This window comes from Anser cygnoides, chromosome 3 (genome assembly GCF_040182565.1).
Source record: "Anser cygnoides isolate HZ-2024a breed goose chromosome 3, Taihu_goose_T2T_genome, whole genome shotgun sequence".
In the NCBI taxonomy this organism is placed as follows: Eukaryota; Metazoa; Chordata; class Aves; order Anseriformes; family Anatidae; genus Anser; species Anser cygnoides.
In genome coordinates, this window is record NC_089875.1 from 99406203 (window position 1) to 99418211 (window position 12009).

A 12009-nucleotide genomic window follows, 5' to 3' on the forward strand; every position below is an offset into this window, starting at 1 on the left:
TTTTTAATAGATATATTTTATGAAGTAGTATTATGAAACAGAAATATAGTTTCATAAAATTTTACAGAGCAAATGTACATTTTTTCAGAAAATAAGTTAAATTATGTACAGTTGTATCCTTGTAAAACTTAAAATGCTATCTATTATTCCCATTCTGGCCAGTCTACAGATGGTAGTCAATGAGTTATGTTCTTTTATCAGATATTGTTTAACTATAATGTAAGATAACAGTATTTCATTGATTTATGATCTGAGATAGCCATAATAAAGGATTGTAAAGAACATAGAGAACCAATAATGAGATTTTTCTTCTTTTGTGTTTTACTATCGAAGAGAGTATGTCAGATAGATCGATCCTAAACTCATTCTTCATAGAGATGGCAGAAAGGCACAATCTAGAAGAGCTCTGAAACTTATTCTTAAATTTCTCCTTTAGAGACTGTTGCTAAATGTCCCCATCCAAGAAAAAGCAACAACAAAGAAAACTGTTATTAAAGTAATGAAATGAAATTAGTTATACTGAATTTTAAAACATTTTTCAATTCATAATATTAGTATATTGATTTTAGATTGCTTTGAAAATCTTACGGCTGCATCTACAAATGAAAAGACATTGTAGGACTGCATTACTGCAAACTTAATATACCTGCTGATACCTTTTTCATTGCAACTACCTATGTTAAGAATGTCCTGTTATCTGTCATAAGTTTACATCCTTTAGAGTATTAGAGAATAGACCTTTTCCAGAGGGGGGGGGGGGGGGGGGAAGTATAATAGGTCCCTAATGTACTTAAAAATTTCCATCCCATTTGCACTAGTTATTATTTTATATATTTTAAATATGTTTTTCATAACGATGTGTCTGCACGTTTGCATTTTTCTTAGCTGATGTGACTAAGAAGGAACAATTCTGAGAGATTAGTATCTGTATGAAAAATGACAATGAAATTGGCAAATAAGAAATATTTTATAAGATTAATTGTTACTGAACATTGTTTTAGACATCTGCATTTTGCAATCTATCATGTCAGATTTTAATCCTTTATTAGGAACTTATAGTAAATGAAAATGAATTAAAAACAAACAAACAAACAAAAAACAGATAATTTCTCAACTTTTTTTTTTTTAATGAGTAATTTCTAAAAGTTATTGATGAAATTCAAATTTCTCGTTTATGGACCACTAATGATTTTTTTTAGGGGTTTAGTATGAACAAAATTAAAAGGAAAAATAAACTACAGTTTTCAGAGTGTTAACAAAAGTGCTCTCATCTGAGTAATGGCACTAAATACACTGCAATGCTCCTAAAGAGAATACTATCTGCTCTGAGAACTAAATTTTATCATTGCAGCTGTTAATAATTACAATCAACAAGAGAATTTTTTAAGGCAAAATTTTTATCACCGAAGTGCTCAATTGCTGTATATCAGTTGCAACAAAAAAGCCTGCAACTTAGTTTTATTTGTTCAATTGTGAGCTTGTTTTAAATTTTCATTTCCCTTCAGAACAGCTACACATATCTTCTCTGAGTCTGGACATAAGAATTCCTTGCAAAGGTATGGCAGAGTGGCTTGCAATATTTAGGGTCTTGGTTGAATATCACTGCATTGAACAATAAAATCTAATTGATTGCTGTGTCCTAGAACTTAATGTTCCACTTTAGCTGGACAATGAAAGCCATATATCAGCAAAAACCTAGACATGTAAGGAATTATTGTTCCTTTATTCACTAGCTCGAGCACAGTAATAATATTCCAGAGGAGGCATACTCTATCCAGAGTGCCATGGAATATTGTCCCAGTTATGTTTGTCAAATATCAGAGCAGTATTGAAAAAAAATATTTGATAATACTGTTGAATCAATAAGCTGAGGTGTTCTTCATAAAGCTGCTTTCCAAACACCACTTAAAAAAATAATAATAATAAAAAAATTAAATATCTTTCAAAAAAGACTGGAGATTTTGGCCACAAAATAATTAGAATAACTGGAGAGAAACTGAGGCAGCTTTCTTCAGAGAATAAAATTCTGAATTTTGGCATGTCACATGATCTAAATTATAATAACATTTATATGCCTTTGATAAGGTTCAACTGTTAATATTTAACTGTTGATATTGATATTCTAGTTCTCTCATTTCTAAGGTGAGATTGATCTCAAACTAATGTGGAAGTCTAAAATACTTCACGCAATGTGTGCTCCCAAAATACCTGTTCCTCTCCCTTGACTGTACAGGGAGCTTAGCCCAGGTGCAGACTACTGAACAGTTGAAATTAGATAAGATGAAGCCCATCTTTTTCTCCTCATTTCACCAGGCCAAAGTGCTTCAGAGCACGTCTGTAAACTTCTGCCTAGGTGACATGAAAAATTTTTTTTTTTCTTGGAAGGCTATGATCTGAATCAATTTTGGGACAAAATATCAATTTTTTGCTTTAAATTTCCAATTCAAGGAATCTGAATATGGTCTTGTCACTTAAAACTTTATTTGCTTAATGGAAAAATATAATATGAAGTATTTTTATATTAAATCATAATAATTGAGTTTAAAATAGATCAGTCATTAGCATTTTCAATGTAACAATTAGTAAGTACGCTGAGAAGGAACAGAAAGGAATGAATAACATTTTACCAGACTTTGAAAATGTTCTATAATAATGCATTTTGAAAATTCCATGAAGTTATCACAAAGTAGTCATCTCACTTTTCTCTTATTAATCATTCCATATGAAACATATCTGAATTGTTTTCCAGGCAATGCTTGTGTATAATGCAATCAAGTTAGTTATGATCTTAATGAATGTAACAACTTCACATGGACTCAATATAACAAACATATATTAAACCATATATCACTGTTTGGCTGAACACAAAATGGGGAAAATAGGTAAAATAAGATAGGTAAATAGGTAAAATAAGGATAAGTGTAAATGAGTTGACAAAATAAACTCCCAAATCCACAGATTTATTTTCTTTTAATTCTTTCCTGCATTTGCAATTTTAGGGAAGTAAAGTATTAACAGTTTTCTAAGATAAGAATAGAATATCATTTGGTTATAGTCAAAAAATTTCAAGAACCCTATAAAGAGACAAGTTTCAGTTTTTTTGTTCAGACAAAACCATTAATTAGTTTATTTTCTTATCAAACCAAAACCAAAATTGTTCTTCCTCTCAATTAATTAAGTGTAAAATACTGTAGCTATACCTGGATTTGAGTTAAATATGATTTCATAACTACTGGGAAATTTTAGCTGAAGAAAATAAATATTTTAGTGACAAACCCATTAGTACTCCCTGTAATAAAACCCAGCACTATCTCTTGAAAGTGGAATAGAGACTTCAAAGAACATTCTGCTTCTATATGTGGCACACAATATGTAAGAAAAACATAACTCCTTCAAGATTATATGAAAATAGAAAGCATTACTATGTGTATTAACAGTATATTAGTGTCTGAGAGGAAATTATGGAATAATAATAAAAATGAAAACATCAAGTGAAAAAGTAAAACGTGAAGTTGTTTATTTACTCCTCACAGTGCTCAACAGTAAGAAAGTCTCTGCTATTTGTGATCCTGTTCCAGCCAAACTACCTTCAGGTTTACAAGGAGAGTAGCTGACACAGTATAATTATTTCTCGTTATTTCTTGTGAGAAGGAGTGTTTATCAGCTGAGGAGTAGTATCACTCTAATATAACTATAAAACTCCAAACCTGGCCGAGTAGGTCTTTATGGTGCTGCAATAAGCAGCGTGCACAGGAATTCTCTGAAATATCTGCCTTGTTCTGTGGAGCACTGTGCAAAAATCTTGTATTTAGAAATGAGAGGGCTGAGGTTCCCTGTACAATTTTCATTCTGAAGCCTCAGATAAATGCATTGCTATACAAATTTATTTGAGAAATTACTTTTTTTTTTTTTTTCCCCTCCTATGGGATAGCTCTTTAACAGGTCACTCAGTGAATGAACAGCTATTTTATGTTTCCTTTAATCCTCACTCTGTGTGGACTCAAATACTGTTTAACACACAGCATTCAAACATGTCACTCGTCAAAGTGACAACCAATTTTAACCCTTCTGATGTTAGAAGCTAGGGGACTAGCTGACATCAGTAGCTGAGATGAAAACATTTCCAGCACATGCTTAAATAACATATATTTTTCATATACACATGAAAACCTGATTTATGTAATTTAGATTAGATATCACTTCCTCTAGCCTAGTCAAACCATCACATGCTAGTCCTCAAAATCAGTTTCAGAAAAACCTTGCCTTTTCAAGTGCAGAGACAGAACTGAAACAGAATAACCTGATTTGTTTTGTATTACTTCCAAAACAATAAGTGTCTTTAATTAAAAAAGAAATAAGAAAGACCTTTGGTATCCTTGTTAGAAAACATTGAAGAAATCTTCAGTAAAGACCAAAGCATGAAAATTTCTAAGGAGAACCTTGATATTAAAATAAATAAATAAAAAAATAATAATTTTTATCTCACCTGAAAAAATTCTGACTGATATTCCAAGGATTTCCAAGTCCTCATCTGATTGTAGAGATTCAGATTATGTATGGTTTTAGATGCAGCACTGCTTTAATAATGTCAAACAGAATTAAGTTGAAGTTATAGTGGAAATTGATTTTTCGAGGAATCAAGTAATTTTTAAGATATTGTGGCATTTCTTAAACAGAAGAACAGCATTTAAATATGCAATAGTTTTCTTCCTAATCTGATTAATTTGCAATTTAATGCCCTGCAATTTAACATCATAATTAAGTCCAAATTATTAATTTATTATTATTATTTTTTTTAGAAGTCAGAGGAGGTGGTGACATTCACAATGCCTGTTGAGAATCTGTAGTTTAGACTAACGCCTACACAGTGCCCAACAAATTTGGAGGGAACACTATTCAGTCCTGGGCAAAACAGTTTCAGGGATTACTTTAACCTTTTGGAGCACATACTCTGGGGCATTGTTCAATAAACTACTCTAGACATAATCACAATGCCTGTTTTGCATGGATACTCAATTAATAACAAAAGTTCATCCGTAACAGCAAAGGCTGCACTGAGTTAGAGAAAACACACTGCACCAACTCTAGCATACTGAGACCATATGAGCACTTATCCAGAAACTGTGGTATGTGACACACGTCTCAGCTGGTAATGCTCAAAGGAAATCTTCCTCCTCTTTCTACAGCCTCAGACATGGGACTGTATTGTCGCTTGTGGGACTGGGAGGACTGTCTTTTCCTGGTTGAGCAGTGATATGCTGCCTAAGTATATTAGTGAACCCAAATAGGTGGCCAAGTCTTTCCCCCTGCAATACAGTAACATTTTATATACCAAAAGGATGAAGTAGTTTATCGATGACTATGTGTTTTAGGGACCTTTCTCCTAGATTTTGTATCTTTTGTTGCATATACAGTATTCAGTTATGTGGGATTGTAAAAGAACTGCCCTTGACAGTGCTTGTTTTACTTTTCTCTGAGAAGCACATCTATAAAGTTACTAAATCTTTTTTTTTTTCTTTTTTTTTTTGACATTTCCTATGCGATGGGGATATTTTATTAGAGTCCCGTTCCATGATAAATAAGACCTAGAAATAAGTAAGAAGGAAACAAATCAATTTTTCATATTACCTTCAACTTTTGTATGGGTTACAGATCTGCCTGTTGTAACGCAATATGTCACTTTCAGCAGTAACAACCTACCTTCATTCACACTCAGTGAAAATAGAATATAAATGTAATTAGAGTAGAGTAGAGTAGAGTAGAGTAGAGTAGAGTAGAGTAGAGTAGAGTAGAGTAGAATAGAATAGAATAGAATAGAATAGAATTGAGTAGAATAGAATAGAATAGAATAGAATAGAATAGAATAGAATAGAATAGAATAGAATAGAATAGAATAGAATAGAATAGAATAGAATAGAATAGAATAGAATAGTTCATTTGGAAGGGACCTACAAAGATTATCAAGTCCAACTGCCTGACAGGGCAAGGCTAACCAAAAGTGAAAGCATATTATTAAGGGCATTATCCAAATGCTTCATGAACACTGACAGGCTTGGGGCATCAACCATTTCTCTAGGATGTCTATTCTAGTGTTTGACCCACACATTAAAGAAATTTTTCCTAATGTCCAGTCTGACACATATACAAGAGTGGTTTGCAGGATTCAAGTCTAACTCTCTTTTCAGAATTTATTGTTATTTCTGAATTTGTCTACTGCCATGAAGACATTTTGAACACCTTACAGAAAAAAAAAGATAAAAAGAAAAAAAAAAAAGTCATGCACAGTTCATAAGCTTGCTTCCCAAAACATCCTTATAATTAAATTAGCCACTCAGTCATATTTCACTGTCTGATTGTCTTCAGTTAAAAGACAAGCAGCATTTCCAGTAAATATATTCCTGTCTAGTACACTATCAGAGAAATCACACAGCTAAATTAGAACTCTGATAAAATAGGCTACTTAAAATACTGTCTCAGTTTCATGTTCATATTACCATTATCTTACATGGGATAATGGGGAGATTTGTAACTATTTAGCTGTAAATTATAGGGTTCGCGTAGATCTGAAAATATGTGTATATTGTGTGCCTGGGAAGTAACTGTTTATTATAAATGTGGCTAATGAAAGATGTACTTTGAATGCACTTTTAGAAGGATGTGCTTTTACTTTTTTATTATGTACAACTTAGTTCATACAAGAATTTAATATTACAGCCAAGAGTTCCATGTACTTTAAAATCCAGAGTTCTGGATATGCCAGATAGAATGCTATTACATGTGTATTTCATAAAAAAAAAAAAAAGGCAAACAAAAACAAACAACAACAAAAATCAGCTGGTAAACTAAGATGTGAAAATGAACTGTCAGCATTTTGTGAACTCTGAGGTACCAGAAAGTACTCTGAGGTACTTGAACCTGTTTGTATTAACAAATGGTATGGTGCAACGGTAGACTATAATATGACAAAATCTGGTGCAAGGGCCTGTTGCCTGTATTAGACAAATTTTTGGTATGCACTCTTTCTTTACTGATAGCTGATGCTCTGTAGTTGCCCTACATTTAGTTTTTTTTTTTTTTATTATTATTAGTATTATTTTTTAAATTATGTATGGGTAGACATGAATACACACAAAACAGTTATAGCAAGATATTTATTTAGCAATAAAGTACTATCCAAGCTTAACATTATCTTGTGCCCATAACCCTTATTAATCCTGTCTTCTTGCCTTACATTTGCTTTACTGTGAGGTAACTGACACAGCAGGGACTCAGATGATCGTGTTTTGTCATAATTTAATTTGGTTATTGTTTGCTGAATTATTTGATACACACTTGCATACACAAACATGCACATACAAACACACACTAAAATATTATGTTTCTGTTCTAATTTACATCAGAGTAGTTTGGAGATACAAGTTTTGACCATAAAATGGGTAGCTATAATGAAACAAGCAAACAAACTCCCATGGTTATAGTTATTAAGCTAGTAAGAAATTGAGATTAGATGACAATGAATTACTGTTGACAAATATTCATTGTAAACAATGCAACAATATATTTTGGCTTTTTTTTTTTTTTTTTCTTTAAGGAATTCTAAACAGGAATTTTTTTAACCCTGACAAATGATTATTTTTATTTTTTTTTCCAGGCTGACTGGTATGAACCTACCTTCTCCTGTTATCAGCAGTAAGAACTGGTTACGGCTCCATTTTACATCGGACAGCAACCACCGAAGAAAGGGATTTAATGCTCAGTTCCAAGGTAGGAAATGTATAAAGTGCATCAGGAGAAAGCACTTTACTTTTAAGCATGGCTAAAATGGCAGTGGTAGAAATTTGTGTTTATATATCAGGGACAGATAAAAAGCTGACTCATATTACTACAGCTCTTAAATTGAGTAGCTGTTACCATTGTGTCATCAGGTACTTCTAGGGATTTATTTTTGAAAAAAGCATCTGTGCTTCACGTTGCTGTTTGCTTGCTCACTTTTTCTATAATAAATTGCTTTGCATTCAGTCTGGTCTTTGCTTTAAAAACATGCCTGGAATGCAACTTGCAGAAAGTCAGTTCCACACAAAGGCATGCCCCTATCTAAATGTTGTCTTCCTTCATTACTCAAAGTGAAACTCTTATCCAGAAGCTACATCCATCATTTGGAAATTTAGCTCCGTCCTAGCAAAGCACAAATCATATTTCAGGCTTCTGCATAAAATTAAATACACAACTTTAAAGGAAGACAAGAGGATGTCAATGTTGTTGTCAGTTGCTGCTTATGTTCACCTAGATATTCATTAACATCCAATTTTTTGAATGGAATCTTTATTGATTTCTGTACTTCATAAATCTTCAGGATCAGAAATGCTGTAGTTAGATTGAAAACTGAAGAGCTCTGTAAGTCAGAAATACAATCAGATTCTTAATATATCTGTACTTTTAAATTCTGTGCTTCCATAAGCTGTTTTAAACATTTTGCCCCTACACGCCATCATGAATATAGCATGAGTATAGAACTTCCTTTCTTTCCAGTAAGGTAGGATCTGTATCACATTTTAGAAAATGACAACTGCACTGCAACAACCATGTGTTTCTGGTGACTATATAACATATGCATGTAATACAGATAAAAACATTTAACATACATAGTTCTTTTTTCTTTAAAAAGATTGTCACAATTTTAGGGGAAAAAAAATCTTGGAAATTTCATTGTTTTCTCAACTAAACACAAGTATGTATTCTGTGATCCTTTGCACTTATAACTTACTTTTACAAAGTATTGAGGATGTATATGAAATGCCACTATTGGCAACTATGAATTTAAATGTACTGCTTATGTTACGCTCTGTCTTAAACCTATTAAATGGAGATCACAAAAACAATGTGATTCATCCTTCTGAAAACCTAAGAATCAGCAGAATAACAAAGGAAAGTTTAGGATAGAGTAACCAACTCTGAAAATATTTTTTTATTATTATTATTTTTCAATATATCTTATTTCTGTCTAAATACTCACTAGAAATTAAAGCTGTTTGTAAATACCTAGGGAGATTTTTTTTTTTCCACATGTATATCTGTACAATAGGTATTTTACTTAGGTGTAATGGTAAACTTGACTGAACTGCCACAGAACTGTTATATCAGTTTTATTCAGTATTCTGAAGTATTATCAGTATTCTAAAGATTCTTTAGAAATTTTTATATTTTGAAAAATGGTTTGTAATGCTGAATTTAATCGCTTTTATGTTATAAAAAGCATGCAATAACAAATTATAAACTCAATGGACTTAAGTTACCAACTGGTGAAAGCCAGAACTGTGTTGGTTTAACTTACTTTTAGGTGGCTGAAAGACTGATTGAAGTAGATTAAATTGCCATTTTTTTGTTCTATTTTGGACTGTCTTTACATGTGAGAGATTTAATCTTGGGACTCTTATTTCTTCTTGCTTCCAAAAAGTATCAATCCTCAAAATAATTGAAAATGAAATAGTAACTATAGTTAGTTACTCTTTTGAGACTCTAAATTCAGCTCTAGTTTGAAACAAGTCATTCCACTCCTACAGAGCTAAAATTGCTTTATTCATTGGAGTTCATCAGATCTACCTTAAAGTAATACATCCCAAATAATATTGGAAAACAATAAGATGCAGCTAGCCCCATTGTTATTTCATTTTCAGATGGCATCTGGACATGGTCCTGGATAGCCTGCTCTGGGTGGTCCTGCCTGAGCAGGGGGTTGGACCAGGTGACCTCCAGAGGTCCTTTCTGACCTCAACCATTCTGTGATTCTGTGACTTTTATGTCTAGTCATAAGATTGCATGAGTTACCAAAAAAAAAAAAAAAATGAACAAAATCCACAGAAGAACCCCTGAAAGTTTAAATGAATACTGTTGAATAGGGGGGCTGCTGACTCCAGCAGCTCTGCAGAGGTCAGGCTGCTGCAGCTCCATTCCCCAAGATCCAGCCAGAAGCTGGAATAATACTGTGCAGTACCCCTAGCAAGCACAAGCACACAGAGCACACATAAGCACCCACGACACACATCTGGACACATACAGTAACACAGACAGACATATTCAGCACTCATATGAACAAAGACAGCATCAACGGCCTCATTCTGTTTCTCCTCTCTGGTATGGAGATGTGTTAGTAGGAAATAAATGCATGTACACCCCTGCAATAGCTGGGCTTAGACATCCAGCCTGCCCAGTACCTACCCCTGGATTCCAGTCCCCTCAGTTGCTGACACCTGGGCATATGAAACCCACGAGGCTGCAGCCTCACTCCAGGTGCTGGTACTCAGACCTACCTGTGAGCACACACACACGAACACGCACAAGCATGTCTCAGACAAGCCCAGGCCCCATGGTCTTACCAGCACTTGGCTGTGACCTTCTGGTCCCTCCAGTGGCCACCTCTTGCAGGTGACTCACCCTCTGAGACACACATCCCCTGTGGGCTCCCAGTATCAGCTGCTCACTGGCTTGTCTAGCTGGGTCTTCAGGAGCCACACACTCACTTGCACACCTGCCCTTGCTGCTGGTGCAATGTATTCAATATACATATCTGAATGCATTAACTAAATATAGTTGAAAATGCTTGGCAAGCTGAATGTAGAAATAAAACTACATAGTATAAAAGGTGTACCAAACTAGTGGGTCTTCAAACTTTGCCTTGAACCATACTTACGGTCTTATCTTCCATCAGGTCAGAGTAGCTTTTAAAATTAACACGTATATGGGGAAGGTGTTTTTTTTTGTTGTTTTTTTTTTCCTTGTTTTGTTTTGTTTTTCCTTGTGGTACTTTGTTTTGAATTTCAATCTTTTGATGTTGATCAATAAAAAAGTTATGCCTCAGTTTCCTAGTAAACCTGTTGATTTTATTTTATTTGTTGATACTAGTATTTAGCCAAAAGGAGACCCCAAATGCCCTGTGAAAGCTGACAACCACCAGAACAAATTTTCAGAACAAATGCACCAGAACAATGCAACAACATGCTTTACCATGTCAGCTTCATATCAGTAACCTTTGTCTCATGGATTTAACACTTCCAGCAGATATAATTGAACTCAGTTCTTGTTCTACCTTGTTCTTACATACACTCAGTCATTTGATGTTCATCCCTCTCCCTCATTCATGCTGATATACAAAGATTCTTTCCATATTTTCAGTGGGAGTTGCAGAATACATGATTTGGCATATGCTCATGCTTCAAAAATGCATAAATTCCCCAGAGATCAAGTAAAGTCTCACTATGAGATGGAAACCTAGCGTGTCCTGGCAACAAAGCTTACCAACACAGATAGAATGAATTAACAGGTGTGATAATGAAACCCCTTCTTTTGCACATTTACAGTCTGTATGCTATACTTTAGATTTCACATATTTCCAAGACAACAGAAGAAGGGTTTTTTAAATATTTTTAGCTTTCATTTGAAGAGAAAAAAAAAATATACTTTTTTTTTACATTAATTAAAACTACTCTGTTTAAGTCACCTACTGATTTCAAAATTCGTAGAAAGAGAATAAAATAAGAAAGTTTCCAAAGTAAAAGCTGATTAATGAGTGTGTTCCACTTTTACAGCAAAAATCTCTGTTGTAGAGTGTTTCAAATTAAGTATGCTATTTTTGGCAAGTTATCAGAGAGGTCCAAGGAGGTATTAGGTAGTTTGATCATTATGTACCAGAAATCGTCTGTCTTCTGTGTTTGACTACTTTGAATAATTCAGGATTTAACAAATAGATAATCCTTAATTCAAACAATGAATATAATAGAGTCTGCTGAAATAAATCTGTACTAATGGAAAACCATGAGTGAAATAATGTAAAATAAACTGCTAGGTAAAGTAGTTATATGCAGTGAGCTTTTGTAATTCAGTGTGTGTGTGTATGAGTCTGTATCTATTCTTCCTCCACATTCTTTAAAACCTTAAAAAATGGTGTTTGACGTACATTAGAAAACTTTGTGGTACTCCCTCAACTGATGCATGCATGGCACTTTTAATCTGATG

The 12009-nt window shown here is 33.5% G+C and overlaps 1 protein-coding gene across 6 annotated transcripts in view; it reads left to right on the forward strand.

The window, feature by feature from the left end:
• Positions 1 to 12009, forward strand: part of CSMD1 (CUB and Sushi multiple domains 1) — a 1150295-nt gene that overhangs the window by 715085 nt on the left and 423201 nt on the right. For all 6 annotated transcript variants that reach the window (XM_048078081.2, XM_048078083.2, XM_048078082.2 and 3 more), the window contains one exon: positions 7652 to 7764. In XM_048078081.2, the coding sequence (XP_047934038.1) occupies positions 7652 to 7764 (113 nt within the window). The remainder of the gene's footprint in view (positions 1 to 7651; positions 7765 to 12009) is intronic.